Source organism: Embiotoca jacksoni, unplaced genomic scaffold, assembly GCF_022577435.1.
Source record: "Embiotoca jacksoni isolate LCO1_2020_lvr unplaced genomic scaffold, fEmbJac1.0.p SCAF_13, whole genome shotgun sequence".
Classification (NCBI taxonomy): domain Eukaryota; kingdom Metazoa; phylum Chordata; class Actinopteri; family Embiotocidae; genus Embiotoca; species Embiotoca jacksoni.
The window spans coordinates 13,528,854-13,544,886 of NW_027185263.1; the positions used below are offsets into that span (position 1 = coordinate 13,528,854).

The window sequence follows — 16,033 nt, forward strand, 5'->3', positions numbered from 1 at the left end:
AAAAAAAAAAAATATATGAAAACATGAATAAGAGGTACCTTTTACAATAACTTTTTTATTGGGGAGCAAAATAACAGTAGTAAATAACAATACAAAATAATAAATACCTATAGACATAGGAGTAAACCTAAAACAAAAGATAAAAGTGACAACTAGAACAGGTGATGCTCAGCTTTAGGCAGCTGGCTTTCTTTTTAAAGACCTTGATTACGATTTTATTTTGTTGAGCATTTGACAGTTGTTTTAAGATTAACAGACTCCTCAGAAAAAGAAAAAAAAACACCACCAAGACCAGTTTCATATCAACAGCCAAAAATAGGCAGTAAAACTGATATTGATTGATTCTATTGTTGCAAAGGGTCGATATAATTTTTTTTCACACTTACTTCTAGCAGATAGTTTTGGTTTTGTATGTCCACGTTTTGAGATATCCATTGTTGTTTGTGGCGCTGAGATCATAGAAAATTTCCATTTTAAAAGGAAGAGTTCAGCAGCAACCAGAAATAGTGCTTATGAAAATGTGTTGACAGCATATTCTGGGAAAATAAATGCGAACTATCTGCAGACCTAAATACCCAACACCTAATAGAGGTGTCAAAGAAACTGTTTTCAAATATATATATATATACAGTATATTTAAGCTCATTAAGACATGTTAGTACGAGAGCAGCTTCATTGTAAGTTGTGAAACATTGACCACTAGAGAGGCCTGCACAGTCTGTAACATGGTAGCACCCTGGTTAAGGTTTGGCAGCTAGATGTCAGAATAAAGGAAATGTTCACCCAAAATTGTTGTCATTATCTCTTCACCCTCATGTCAGTCTGTCTATGTTGGTCTTCCGGCTGATGTTACAGTTTGCATAAATGACTATTTCCCTGCTAAAGAGTGGGGGTAAAAATGTACAACTAACACACACGGCAAGTTAATAAGCGTGACTCTCTTTGTCAGATCACTAGTGAAGTGTGCAGGATGTTTGTAGAGTTACACTAAAAGCAAAGGTTGCAACACAATCCATGCGTTTAATCTGCAACACTCTCGGGCTAAAAATACTGATACTTGAATAATCAGGAAACCTTTTTCAACTTTTTCTGTTGAATTATTTAGTTTTTTTTAATAATTTTATGGCGATTTGCTGGTTATAGGGGGGAGGTGGGGGCAACCATATTCTAAAAGTGTTGGCTTGATTTGTCAGATATTGACATGGAGCAACCAGCTGTAGCCTACTGATGCAAACATCAGATCCCGGCCAGAGGTTTTACATTGTTAGACCGCAACTGTAGGAAAATTTAAAGGAGAAAGTTCATGGGTCAAATGTAATTCTTTTGATGCCTTTATTGCATTAGGCACGTTGATATGTCTATGAAATTCCTAAAACTGCACTAAAGGGGAAATAAATGGAAGTGAATGGCACCGAAAGCGGATATCGTTGTATTATCCACTGACCTCCATCCACCTCACTCCCTAAATGCCCCTCAAGCACTTTTCTCCTCACAACCCGTCAGTAGCATGTTGTGATGCTGCTTTACTTGTTCGTTTTTTAGAAATCTGACACGATCGTGCAAAATTAGTCCCTTTCTTGTGTATTTAAGTAGATAGCTTCCTGTCTAACGGCTGACTGTAAGAGTAAACATTTTACAAATGGTATAAGATACATAGACTGTAGTTTTATCCACTTCACACAATTATCCAACAGAGAAGAAATGGCGTGTTCTCATTAAAATAGTAATGTAGTTAGTCGTAGTTTATTAAGTTATTACTCTGAAAGAGCAACTTCAAGAATAAATCCATTTCTGTCAAGCTCATACTTTACAAGGCTCAATATACTCTATTTTTATATTAACAATGGATCGCATGTTTACAGGTGCAGGAAAGTGGTCGCAAATAGTGACGAATCTGCACAGAATTATCATCCCTCCTTGCAGCTGTAACAAGCAGTTTATCATCTTTCAGCTCTTTGTTTTTCTACTAGTTTACTCTCACCACTCTTTTGGTGAAAAAAAACTCGAAAAAATGCTAATGTCGCGCCGTGTCTCAGCAGGGTGTATAAATTAAATTGTCGGGTAACAGATTCCCCGCATCAACTTGACTTACAAAAAGGTGACGGTACATTAATGTTGTTTTTCAACTTGTTTCCACCGCCGCCTAATGGCCAAAAACCTGCTCCTGTATATTCAAATTAAACTAAATAAAGTTGTCTTTTATTTACAAATTAAAGATTAGTGTCTTTACGTGCATTGTTCAGTTCAAATTCAGTTGGAAAGTGAAGATTTTTCTCATTTGTTAAGAGTTGCTTTGTAACTCTTTGTACCCTAAATCGGCGGTAAGAAGTCACTGTTTGTACCTGATTAAATGTGATTGGCATGAAGAGCAGGGAACAATGTTCTCAATATTTCTCATCATATGAGTCATAAAAGTTGTAAGGAGTTGCTACTTAGAGAGCTTTTTCTAATACTTCAACGCAGCAATTGCAACGCTATTAATGTTGATTAATGTCAAGTGACCTTCGTGTCAGTTTTATTCTATCCTGCTTCAGGGTTTGGTTATGAATAATTCTGTAGTTCAACAGGAACACAGTGCTCACCGGTTATGTAAAAATAGACTCGTTATCAAAGAAAAAGAAAAAAAACAGTGCCGTCCTGTGCCGTCCCTACTTTGAGACTGTGTGAATTGGTTATGTTAAACGCTGCCCACAGAGAGCATCTCAGTACATCAAACTCCCCTACACATACACCTCCCCTCCCTCTCCTCGACTTGAATGGCAGCTTTGTTTCAGCTGTCAGGATCAGTTAAATCTTGCTCCCATAAACAAATATCATGGTGGAGAAATGGAAATGAGCTGCCCCTCCAGCGGCCCCACAAAGGATGTACCATTCCAACATTTTCCAAATCCTCAAATCCTGGGTGCTTTCAACGTGCGACCGACGAGTTACTTTGACTTGGCTTTCTGTTTGGCGGCTGCTGCAGCTGGAGGTGCAGGTTTTGGGTCAGTTGCAGGAGCAGTAGAGGGTCTCACTGACTCATACAGACTGACAAACCTGCAACAAAACAGGGACATCACAATGTACAAATCCATGTTTTGTTAGCATGATATTGAGAGCACAGAAAACAACATGGAAAAAAAAGAGCAGGTTAACTCACAGATTTCTGATTTTCTTTGCAAAAGCTTTGGCCGCTCTAACCATCCTTCTAATCCGCACCTGTCACCAAAAGAGAGTAAGTATATATGTACTCGTATTTTATATAAATCATCTGTATCATATTTTGAAGTATGAAAAGTCAAACGAAACTCACCTGCTGCTTTTTGTACAACAGAGGAAAGGAGAAAGCAGCGATCACAGCTGTAAAGTAAGAACAAAGGCAAAATTATTTATGTTACCTCAATATTATTATACAGGTAAGTTTTAATTCATGAAATACATTCTTCCATTCGAATGCATGGTGTACAAAGTCCTTTCTCTGCAACATGTCTCAGTTGGAATGGGTCTTTAGTGACGAGGTCAGGTGGACGGTTGGAGGCATGTGACTCTGAAACAGGAGACTGAAGTTTGTCTCCTTTCTTCTGCCTAAATTGGTTTCTTTAAACCATGACCACGATGCCCATGATGTGTTCATGCTTTTGGTTGCCTAAACCTCGTCAGACTTTAACCGATGAGGTGGCAGATCATAAAACACTCAAGAGTCCCTTTTGGAAGTAGTCTGGCAGCTTAACACCCTGTTGTGTTGTTCCATTGTAAGAAAACACTGTCAGATGAAAATCTATTAGCGACTTGTGTAAGTGTGAAACTCACCAGTTATCACCAGAGTCAGTCCGGTGGTCAGGACGCCGACGTAGCTCAGCAGATACAGCAGCACAACAAACTGAAAAAAAGAGCAGAGAAAAAAATTGAAGTAAGAATAATACTGTGTTAACAAATGTCTTGTATGCATGATGTGAATGGGTTGATTGGACTGTTTGATCCCACTGAGACTCAACAGTACAATGTGGCTTCCAGGTCATTTGTATCCAAACAAAATAATATATTTGAATGGAAAGTTTCTCACGGACACAAGCTCATAAATTTACAACATATGGCAGCAGATACTGTTGTGCATCTCGGTCGGTTCGGCTGCATTCACATCGAATCCAATAATTCAGGAAAAGCATCAGTTGTCCCATTGATTTTAAGGGTGTTTGTGGGTTTAGGCAGTGGGAGTAGAGACTGCCTGGGGCGCAGAAAAAAAAACACGTGCAGGAAGAAGTTGAACCAGAATCAACCTTTTCTAAAATGCAAACTGACGTCACGCTGCGATGGCCAATCGTGTAAGCAGTCGATCAGACCGGAACACGCCCACAGGAAGAAGCTCCTTGAACAAAGAAGGATGCTCTTCCAGTTGTGTCCTAATTTAGTTTATTTCTTGTACTCAAGCTTTGACATCTACGTACGCTGCAAAATAACCAAAGCAACAAGCTTCCTTTGTCTCTGTTTGAGTTTGTGGACAGGAAATGGAGGAAAAGGCCCAACTTAAATTTCTTCATTTCTTTCGGAGTTGGCAAAAAACATTTCGGTGCATTACTGCCACCTTGTGGATTGAGTGGGGTTAAAGTTTATAACATGATGTCACAGAAAAAGGACTCTTACAGAAAGCTGCCGCGTTACCTGAATAGGGGAGAATGCAGCCATGCAGCATCGCTTTTTGTTTTGGTTTTTTTACCAGTCTACTACTACCAAAGTCCAAAATGGTCAAATCTGACACATTTGAGTTTATGACCTAAATAACCTTTCTAAGAGCAACATCCGGGTTTTATGAAACATTTTGTATAGCTATATTATTATATCTGTCATTACTTTATCATGTCAGACCTTAATAGAGTCGATCATGCTGTCGATGAAAAGAAGACGTTTGATCTCTGCGACAGCAAATGCGATGAGCAGCACCACCTCCTCCACCAGCATCACTGTCTCCTTGTCTGTCAGAGAGCCGTCATGATCCAGATACGACCTGAGGGCAGCATCACACATACAGGCCTTTAAGAGCACAGGGAGTATATCTATCACACTGAAATATTTAAGTCAAATAAATCCAATCAGGTCCAACACCTGGCTTAATATGCAACATGCTTTTGTGTTCTGACCCACAGAGAACAGTCTGGACTCACTGGAAGGGATGGACCCCGGGGTTCCAGCGCAGCAGCTCCAGCAGTTTATAGTAAAGACGGAGGGTGAAGGTGACACACATGACACCCAGACAGATGTGGGAGAGCACAGTGATGGCACTGAGCTGGAAGAGACTGACCAGACTGATCACCAGACCCGTGAACACCACGCCGGTCCACCTCATGTTCCGCCAGTACACCAGATCCACAACTACAAAACAAGGTGAACACTTAGAAACGGGAAATGATACCAAATGAGTGATGGACAGAGGGAAGGGGTGTTTGAGTGATAGAAATGTTAAAATGATTAATCATCTACTCTACATTCATTAAGGCATTGATCAGATACATTCTTTTTTTTTTTAATAAATATGTCAATCCATCACAGGCTTCTGTTTTTGATATTGGTGGCAGCTTTTGCGAAAAATAATTCGGGTTCTCATGGGTTTAAAGTGCATTGCTTGCCTGTGCAGCAGTGTTTTACACCATCACTACTCAATAACTCCATGTGGTTGCACGACAGGAGGGTGAAGAGAAGCTAACTAGTTGCAGTGTGAGATGACAGTAAGGAGGAAGTGAGGAGAGAATTGCGAAGGCGCTGGCTTTTTTTTTTTTTTTTGTGGTCTTCATCCATTTTGGATTATAAAAGACGAGAGATAAACAAATCAGTCTTAAAGAAGTGTCTCATGAAAACATGCATGTCCCACGTTTGAGCACAAACCTGCTCCATTACGCAGTAACCTATTTAAAAATGCTACTTTGAGTTTTACACTGATTTTGAACAAATAGAGATAATATGAGTTGCTCTGTCCCAATTTCCCTGCAGACACTTGGAAATTATGTGTTTTGTGGCAGAGCCATAAAAAGAGTCTCAGACTTATTTTCACGATTTAATATAGGTTTTCTATAAATTATGTGAAAGTGACGCTACCAGCAGCAACGCTCACTCCTCAGTCTACCAACCGACGTGCAGGTTCCTCTTTTTTTTTTTACAAACAAACCTGCAGCTGCTGACAGAAACGTGACACATATCGCTCCCTCTGAGCTACATGTTGTTGGAAGTTATCGCTTTAGTTATATAAAAGACAAACTGTACAGTTATTTTAAACGGTGAGTAAGACATTGGAGAACGGATGACAAGGAAAAATAACAGGAACAAAGCTGCATTATGGGGAGGAAACATCCAAACAATCTACAATCTTTAGAATTTAAACCTCTGAGAACATTTTAAAACAAGTCATGGAAACATTTATATTGTTTCTCGTTAAAAAATAAGAACATACTGTATTAGAGGAAAACAGACATCTCTGAATGATTGCTTTAAGAATGCAATTTGCAATTTTAAATGAATATCTGATACATTCATTAATATTTTAGACATTAAATCTTCAACTATCACAACATTGGAGGAGCATCCTAGCTCCAGTGTTAATCTCAATTATCTGATTCAGACAAACAATTTGAAACCTCACGCCTAAATATGTACAAACAGAGACTCACAACAACACAACAGACAATTTGCGAGCAACAAAGTAATGTGTTCATAATCGGGATTCCTGAAAAATATCTAAGTGTTTCAGCTTGTCTTATTAAAATACAAATTTAGAAAGAAGGCTGAAGAGGCAGAAACAGAGACACTTATACTTATGCTGTTAAACCAATGAAGTAATTTTCCAAATATGGCACAAACATAACCTGACTCCTAATAACAGAAGTCATATATAGTAGAGAAGCCCTGACAAGAAAAGACAAATCAATCTTCTCCTGTGGGACAATCTGAACCTTCAAGAATGAAACAAACAACAACATTCAATCAGCAGAGAGGTCTCATATAGCTGAGTCCCATTCTGTCCATCTGTCCACCAAATGAAAGACATGCTGGACTCACTATTTGACCTGCCATCCTGTCTATATTCACACCTCCCCAGCAGAGGGGGGGAAAAAAAATTCCCTGTTTCTCCTCCACCTGACAGCTGGACTCTGACCAGTTCCTCCGTCTGCTCTGATTCACTCTACTTAAAGCTGTCACGATTAATTTCCTTACGTTTGGTGGCCATTTCAGCGGTGATCCTGCTTGCTCGCTTCCTTGCACTCCCACTGTTGGCTTGCACGGCAGGCTTTTTTTGGCCACCCCAGCTCCGTCAGCAATATAAGGCCTGGCTGGCCTAATTTTATCCTGTATTGGATACAGTTTGGATATGCACACACACACACACACACACACACACACACACACACACACACACACACACACACACACACACACACACACACACACACACACACACACACACACACACACACACACACACACACACACACACACACAAATTGGGAACCTGAGACATCAGCATGTACATGTCCCCCAGCCTTCAGAGACTCTCATGCTTCCTCAACCAGTTGGTGGCCGACCTGCACACAGAGGCCATGCAGCCAAGTTAGCAGGGAACAGCTTTTAATGTTTAATCTCCAATCAGGATTGATAAGAACACAACCGCTGTCAGTGGGCTGCAGTTTGCACCAGCTGTATACTGCAGCCTTCATGACAAACTCATGCATTTCTAATCAAGCTTGACGCAAAGCTACAAACACAGCACACTGTAATTGAAAAATAAACGAGGTACTTCGCTTATCACATTTTAAAATGCAAGCAAGGAAGCTGGCCATTTTTCTCTGTGGAGTTCATTATCTCAGAATTACAGAGACTTTTATTTCAGCGCCTTCCAAATGTCTCTGACACCTTTAGAGTCAGACCAAAGCCTGGAACCAAACACACGCCGCCATCTGCATATTCAACACTATAACTCACACTTTATAGTTCTAAAGATGAGATGAAAGACACGATACGATACAATAAGATAAGATGAGATAAGGCAAGATCAAATGAGATGAGATGAAATAAGATACAATTAGATTAGATAAGTGAATATAGGATAAAATGAAATGAGATAAGATATATGTGATGAGATGAAAGTATATAATCATATAATAAAGTACTATAAAGCATATGATACATGATAATAAAGTGCATAATATGTGTATATGCACTGTTTATAATATACTGTATACTTACAAAGATATCCATATCAATAGAGTCATATTATTCTATGGTACATTATTTACACTTTATATGTCGTTCTCATTTGCTGAAATTTCCTAAAATAATTTATGTTCCTGCAGGATGTGGCTCCTCACTGATGTACTGTTGTTTAACTGCACTGCCTTTTGGAGCTGGGAATGGAGATGTTAGTCTTATTAATTCTGCCCCTTCAAAATAAAACTTTTTTGCAGGTACACAAACATACCACGCCTAACCATCTCGGTTTTAGGAGCTCACACAAACTAACATGTTTGTTTCTATTGTGTTTACCTCTGTGACAAGCCCAACACCATCATGAGTGATTATGCATTAAAACAGTTAATCCGTCCTTCCCCGTCTGGTCGCAGCATCATGACTGGCAGAGTGTCTGCAACTAAATTAAAGTCCTTGGAGAATTACAGAGAACGGCGATGTCATCCTGGCTGACTCTGCAGATTTAAGCAGTTGTTCGGGAAATGGTGCCAAACAGAAAAGCTGTAGATCATGCTGCGCTGACATGCATAATCATGCACAACCAAAATCACATTTCTGCCTGTTCAAAGTAAAATATTCAGCAATATTTGTCCATTTATCTCTATTGAAATATGTACAATTTTCAGATTTCTTATTTCTATAAAGATATATAACATACAAATGTGTAGCTAATAATATTGTTTTTTATGCCAGTTTATTTCAAGAAGAGTTTAAACAAAAATACTGAACATTTAATCCAGCCTGTAACCCATTTTGCTCTATTGCTATATTAAGTAATATTTAGTCCAAAGCCTTCTTGTTAATTACTAAATAATGTCAGACAAAACCACACACACAAAAAAAAAAATAGTACAAATATAATTAAAACAGTCAAATGCACGTTAGGCACACCAGATGTCCAGGGTTACTACAAGCCAAACATTATATTACATTACAGAGACAGAAAAGCAGCAACTCTGAGTCCAATCAGACCCATAATAAAAGAATAAATGCTGCTCTGATTTCAGGTTTTAACTGAGGAAGTGAATCCACGTGGAGGTACAATACTGTACATGCACTATCACCACATTTATATGTAAAAAGAAAAGTGAAATGTGAAATATCAGTTTAAAAGGATCATCATGAACCTTCTTTCCTCTGTCTCCCACCATCACGCACTTTGTGCTAAATGGCGGACAGTCCTGTAATCCACAAACCCATAATCCCAGCCGATCAAAGGTTGAGATTATAGACATGAAGGGAGGGGCAGAGCTGCAGATAGGAGACCAGAGAGAGAGGATGAGCTCCAACATGACAGTGGCAGAGCAAGCCAGGCAGGGATTGGTGCACACAAATAGCCAGCCAATCAGAGCAGAGGCAGGGAGAATAACAAGGCAAGGGGAGAGCTGGTGAAAGAGGGAAGAGCTATGAAAAAGCGAGGGAGAAGGTAAAATCACAGCTGCACAGAGAAGAGACCAAACCAAAGGAGGAGACGAAGGATGAGTGGAGGAGAGAGCGCCGATCAGTGAGATCTCCAGAGAGGAGAGAGGGGAGAAAGGAGATGAGCAGGGAGAGGGGGCTAAGCAGCCAGCACAGAGAACATCCATCAGCTCGGGCAGCCATGCTCTGAGCCCTGGAGCAGCAGGGCTACGCAGACACTGCACAGGCCCAGCATCAGGCCTACACGCCAGCCCTCCGTCCCAGCCACAAACACAGAGGCAGGGACAAAAGAAGATTCCCCTCACATCAGCTGTGCGCAAGAGCCATGAGGACAGCCAGGAAGGGCAGTGTTGAGATGCCTGCATTCGTGCGGCAGCTGGTGAAAGAAACGGAGAAGAGGGTCAGCCATTTCTTCAAGGGGGGCCGCGGAGGAGCAGCGGAGGGAGAGCAGCCAGCGAAGGGGGAGAAGGAGGAGGTCATCCCCAGCCCCTACCTGGACCGGCCGGTCCTGGACAAGCTCACGGAGGAGGGATGCGCCCGCTGGGGCCTCACCTACGCCCTGGGAAGCATGCAGGGCTGGAGGGCCAATATGGAGGACTTCCACAACTGTGTGCCACAGCTGGGTGGAGAGCTCGCCGAGTGGAGCTTCTTCGCCGTGTTTGATGGCCATGCAGGGAGCACGGTGGCACAGTACTGCTCTCAGCACCTCCTGGGTCACATCCTGGCCACAGGTGAAAAACTGGAAACTGAAAATGCATAAATATAATGAATGAGTTTTATTATCTTATAAGAAACTTCACCTTATTGATTACTCATAATGATGCTCAGCTATGTTTAAGAGATTACAGAGATGTTTTTTCCCAGTTATCAAGTGATCAAGATCATGACTGCTAATGGCTAACTTGTTCTGTGTATTGTTGCGTCTTCATGGCTGCTGGATTAAAAAAAAAAATTTTTTTTAAACACTGCGTTCCTCTTTGTGCGCACACAGGTGGATTGGGACCGGAGGACGACCCTGGAAGAGTGAAAGGAGCCATCATAGAGGGCTTCCTGCAGACAGACAAGCACCTGCACTCTGTGGCCCGTCGAGAAGGCTGGGAGAGAGGCGGCACCACCGTGGTGTCCACTCTCATCTCCCCCTATTACATCTACTTCGCCAACTGTGGTGACTCGAGGGCCATGCTGTGCCGGTCTGGGCAGGTTTGCTTCTCCACCGAGGATCACAAACCGTACAGCCCCCTGGAGAAGGAGCGCATTGAGAGCGCAGGCGGCTCCGTGTCCCTCCAACGAATCAACGGCTCCCTGGCAGTGTCCCGCGCCCTGGGGGACTTCAGCTACAAGGGGGCAGAGAACCGCACGCCCAGCCAGCAGATGGTGTCACCAGAGCCGGAAGTGTGCGTGGTGGAGCGCTCACCTGCAGACGAGTTCCTGGTGCTCGCCTGCGATGGCGTGTGGGACACCATCAGCAACGAGGAGCTGTGCGCCTTCATCCATAACCGGCTGCGTGTCTGCACCGACCTGAGGGATGTCTGCACTCAGGTCATTGACCTCTGTCTCTATAAGGTCAGTTCTTGACAACTCAAACCAGAGCACAATATAAATCCTCTGTTTACAAAGTGATCCAACGCATTTTGCCCTTCTATTGCTCAGTAGTTTTTAACTGATCAATAACCAAGAACACATTATCACTTTCAAACTGAGTTACATCAGGTTTTTAAAGGTAATTACAGTTTCTAAAGTATACATACCTAATTAATCTCAGTAAATCACCGAAGGAGATTTTCTATTCAAACCACTATTTCATGATTTAAGGATTGACTTTTAATTTAATTTAAAGGACTTGGCTGCCTCTTTAAAGGATACGATTCATGTTGTGGATACTGAGCATTGAACAGAGTCCGGAGCTGCCCAAGAGAATGTTTTGTGTGTGTATACAACAAATCTCAGTCTGCCACTAGAAACTTTACTATGAGAGCAGTGAGATTGAACCAAAACTGTCAGGATGCAGACAGTAAAACCAAAAAACCAAGGCACTGTTAGGCTCTGCAGTATGATGAGCTCCCAGGGTCACTACTATACTGTGGAGTTAAGAGGGAGCTGCAGAGGTCATTGAGTTGATCAATCTAAGTGACCACCTTTCCAAACAACTATTTATGTAGCAATATGACCATGACTGGCAATAAAAAAATATTGATTATAGCTGTTTTAGACACATTTTTGCCCACTTGGAGAGAGAGAATCAGCAAATAGCATCTCAAGTTGTAATTCAATTATTTTGCCTGAAAACGCAGCACTGACTTCTGCCTTGCTTCACTCTGATTTAGGCCGTGGCTTCTGTTCATGGTACAAAAGTCTGTCAAACCACCTTAAAATAGACTGCAGGGGTGTCAGAACAGGTTACATGGGATTATTCAGAGGTCCTATGAGGACTCATTTATTCTCTCTCGCTCTTAGTGTGTCGGATGGTTGACGATTACTGTTCAAGAATTACACATAAAGATAATTTCAGCTGCTATATTACATTACATTACATTTAGCTGACGTTTTTATCCAAAGCGACTTACAATAAGTGCATTTCAACCATGAGGGTACAAAACCCAGAACAACAAGAATCAAGAAAATACAATTTCTTCAAGAAAGCCAAACTACAAAGTTCTATCAGTAAGTGTCATTTTAAGCTACTAAAGTTCTACTGTTCAAGGTAAAGTCGGAAGAGGTGTGTTTTTAGTTTGCTGCGGAAGATGTACAGAGTTTCCGCTGTCCTGATGTCGTTGGGGAGCTCATTCCACCATTTAGGAGCTATACTTTAGTGTTCCAGGGTTTTTTTTAACTATATATTGCCGAATCTGTAAAATGGGGGAATTAATTTGTCAACATTTAAGAGATTTGTGTAAAGCTGTACTCATAACTTGTGCGATACTTCTGCTTTATATCATATTTGCAATTTCGTCAAAGAATATTCCTCATAAAGCTCATCCCCAATTTATAACATAGTGTTATAAAAGAAATTGGGTTTATGGTTTATCTTGTATTTTAGATTAAGACAAACACAACATCCATGCTGGTCTCTCTTTGGCCGTCATCTCACTGTTATGTAACAGGGCTTCAGCTTGGATACGCACAATGACCTTAAAATGTCACGTCCACACTCCATTTACATTTTCCTGCTCCGCTGCATCTGTGTGACATTGGTGTGCAAACCTTGAGGTGCAAAGGGATCAATTTCCAAAACGGTTCATGCAGGATGAAACAATGCTTCATATGTTGACATTTGTAAGGTCATCCATCATTACTCACCCCTTGCTGACGCTACCTTCGCTCCACAGGGCAGCTTGGACAACATCAGCATCATCCTACTGTGCTTCCCTGGAGCCCCCCAGCTGTCAGCAGAGGCATTACACCAGGAGGCCGAGCTGGAGGACCTGCTGGAGTCCAAAGTGGCAGGTGTGTGAAGTGCAGGGGACTCTGTTGACAATGTACTGTCATATTAGTTATTTGGAGAATTTGTCAATCCATACTTCTCTTTTCTCTTTTATGACTGTTATTTTTCTTGTTGTCAAAGCAGATCAAAATAATCAATCAGTGATGCTGGCAACGAGCACTGTCTGTGTAGCTGGGATCAATAGAGAAAATAACTATTGTCTGTAAATGAACAAAACACATCAGTATTGACTTCAGTATGTTCCTCCATTACAATGAGCACAGTCACCGTTAATCCCACATACAATATACTATCCTGCCATGGTAAATACCCATATGAATAGATGTGTATTGCTCAGCACTCTTTAGCCTTGTTTTGAGTCTTCTTTACTACACTATATATTGCCCATATGTTTCTTTGTCTTTTTCAAAAAGGACCTGTGTGTGACCCATTTTTAACAAATCATGTCTCATGGGAATCCAAGTTTATTCTTTAAACTGCGTGTGAAGCTCGAAAGAATTGCCTGAAACTCTCTGAATGTGCTCGTATGAGTGTTTCTTTTTGCAGAGATTTATGATGAGCTGTGTGCCAGAGGGGAAGAGCCTGACCTGCTGTCTGTCCTCACCGTCCTCGCATCTACTGTCATCCCTGGCTTACCACCAGGTGGAGGCATACAGAGCAAGTAAGAGACATAAAAGCAACGTTAATGCATACGCGTGTGCATCACCACGATCTACAATAACACATTACTTCTGTGTGTTACAGGAGGAACTGCATTATATCTGCTTACTATGAACAACGAGAGACGCACAATCCCACAGTACCAAATGTGAGTACAAACTATACATCTGTCCTCTTATAACCTGGCAAGACAAGCTATTTTCCTTTACTAGGAGCCGTAAATTCACCAATGTTTCCTACATTACCTGTCTGTCTAGGGTCTGGGAGGCTCTTGAGAAGCCCAGCTGGATTTCGTCTCCAAGGATTCGTGAAGAAACTGTAACTAATGTGAATATTAAAACTGTTTTCTTCATGTGTCCAATCTTGACAAACAGGGAGATGATGATTGTTTACATCAAACTAACGAGCAGCATCTTGTCATAAAAAAAAGACATTGCAAAAATAGATCTAATAAAGCCTGACACTTTATATTTATACAAGAAGGATATTTTGTAAAAGTTACTCAGAGACATTGACCCAGCAACAAATCTCTGCCTCTTACTCAGTGAACAGAAAGTACAGATGCTCCATTCAAATGACAGCCTGTAAAACTGAATAACAACCAACTGTTCAATTGTACATGTTCACTGAATAAATTAAGAAACGTTGGTACATAAGGTTTGTATTTTAAAGATAATGTTTTAAGAATAGATGTGATAAGAGATTAATTTAAAGTTTGCCTTTCTTCTTCAAGAAGGAAAAATGTGTTAATATATTGTCAATTCTAGCAAAAAGCTAGCGTGTAGCTAAAATATGTCCATTTGTTTCAACAGGTCACCTGACCTGACTACTGAATATGTTGTTATCATCCCACGTCTGTCTCAAATATATGGGCTAGTGCCTACTAAAACAAACTGTACCTACGAGTAGACCGGCAGGTTGAATTAATTGTGACCTCTGGCAGATGGCAGACCAGACTGAAAAATACAATTTTGGTTGGGCAAGGTGTGCGTCACTCAAAAAACAGTCAGCCAATCAGGAGAGGACACTGACATTATTGCATTTTAAAGAGACAGACACAAAACAAGCCTGTTCTTAGTAGAGCTTCAGAGAGAAGCAGAAATATATTGAGATGTTTTTTTGTTACTTAAAACCACAAAATAATCTTCAAATAGATATCAAAACTGCAAATAAAACACAGAAAAGAGTAAAATATGGAACCTTTAAGTTACGTGTTGTAACCCAAATCAGGATGTTTCCTGTATTTTTGGTCCCTAAACCAAACCAAACTCTGACCATGTCACAACGTTAACCATGTCTTTATTATTTTTGATGATGATATTCGGGACAGACGTATGATGGTAACTGTATGTTCAACAGTTATATAACAGTCAACCTTTGAGAACAGGGAATGCTAACAGCATGAATAGTCTGGCAGCTCATAGGAGGCACACATTTATCTTTTTCCCCTCATTGCTGCAAGTGGCAGGCAAACGAACACAAACTCAATGTTGAACTCAACAAACACATCAAGAAAAAATACATTTCACAATCTAATCTGATAATCTAAAATCTTTTTGAAGAGTTGTTTGCGTTTACATTATTTTTAAACATCTAGAATAAGAACCACGTAGCTAAAGGAGTAATTGATCGTGAAAACAAACTGCACTAAATGTATCCAAAATTCGGCCTCAAGTCTTTTATTATTGACTAATCAAAGTTTACATGAATAAATTCTACATGTACATGTCTCTATATATTTGTCATATTTCTAAACACATTCTTTAAAAAAAGTGTATGTGAAATGTATTTTTTCTGTGAATTGGATGATGTACTGTGCTGCCTTATTCATCTTTTATATAGTTGATAAAAAAACAGCATCAGAACAGATCCGTTCTGGACGGGTTATTTTAACTGCATCATACTGCATTGTTACATTATTTCAGTGAGACATTTTCTGTGTATAGACAGAACATGATAAGAGTCATGATTGTTTTAAACCTAAATAAAGAATATTTGACTGACGACTTGCAGTATTTTTTTTACCTTTTATTAACTCACCAAGACCTAAAGTGACAGAGAACATCAATCATCGAGCGTGACCGTCAGATGAGAATCAATGTTTTGTTTTTTTCTTGTAAGATCTCTCTCATCATCCAAAGCACTGATGAGAACCTGCCACATACATGACACAGAATGGACTCAGATTGGTTTTCTTGCATAGCAAAGCATCTCATCCAGTTAACGATGGAGGGCCTCATTCTTTCTCTTTGCTCTGCTGATGTGATCCTGTGACTATTTGCAAAGCACTTGTTGACATAAGGA

The 16,033-nt window shown here is 40.5% G+C and overlaps 2 protein-coding genes across 2 annotated transcripts; one reads left to right on the plus strand and one right to left on the minus strand.

The window, feature by feature from the left end:
• Positions 1–35: 35 nt before the first annotated feature.
• On the minus strand, positions 36–7,263 carry rtn2b (reticulon 2b). The gene is made up of 7 exons (XM_069146745.1): positions 7,180–7,263; positions 5,139–5,346; positions 4,843–4,981; positions 3,790–3,859; positions 3,293–3,339; positions 3,140–3,198; positions 36–3,036 (listed from the first exon to the last, which is right to left on the minus strand). The coding sequence occupies exons 1-7, from the start codon at positions 7,190–7,192 to the stop codon at positions 2,928–2,930; spliced, it is 645 nt and encodes a 214-aa protein (XP_069002846.1). The 5' UTR covers positions 7,193–7,263; the 3' UTR covers positions 36–2,927.
• Positions 7,264–9,573: 2,310 nt separating this feature from the next.
• Positions 9,574–15,733, plus strand: ppm1nb (protein phosphatase, Mg2+/Mn2+ dependent, 1Nb (putative)). The gene is made up of 6 exons (XM_069146746.1): positions 9,574–10,358; positions 10,619–11,190; positions 12,954–13,071; positions 13,616–13,730; positions 13,814–13,877; positions 13,987–15,733. The coding sequence occupies exons 1-6, from the start codon at positions 9,953–9,955 to the stop codon at positions 14,002–14,004; spliced, it is 1,293 nt and encodes a 430-aa protein (XP_069002847.1). The 5' UTR covers positions 9,574–9,952; the 3' UTR covers positions 14,005–15,733.
• Positions 15,734–16,033: the final 300 nt, after the last annotated feature.

What these genes read in the sequence shown, in the direction of transcription:
- ppm1nb (XM_069146746.1), top strand. Translation starts at nt 9,953, where the DNA reads ATGAGGACAGCCAGGAAGGGCAGTGTTGAGATGCCTGCATTCGTGCGG. An exon ending in TTGACCTCTGTCTCTATAAG is followed by an intron (nt 11,191 to 12,953) that starts GTCAGTTCTTGA and finishes TTCGCTCCACAG; the next exon opens with GGCAGCTTGGACAACATCAG. An exon ending in GGTGGAGGCATACAGAGCAA is followed by an intron (nt 13,731 to 13,813) that starts GTAAGAGACATA and finishes TGTGTGTTACAG; the next exon opens with GAGGAACTGCATTATATCTG.
- rtn2b (XM_069146745.1), bottom strand. An exon ending in GCATGATCGACTCTATTAAG is followed by an intron (nt 3,860 to 4,842) that starts GTCTGACATGAT and finishes TCTTTTTTTCAG; the next exon opens with TTTGTTGTGCTGCTGTATCT. An exon ending in GCAAAGAAAATCAGAAATCT is followed by an intron (nt 3,037 to 3,139) that starts GTGAGTTAACCT and finishes GTTTTGTTGCAG; the next exon opens with GTTTGTCAGTCTGTATGAGT.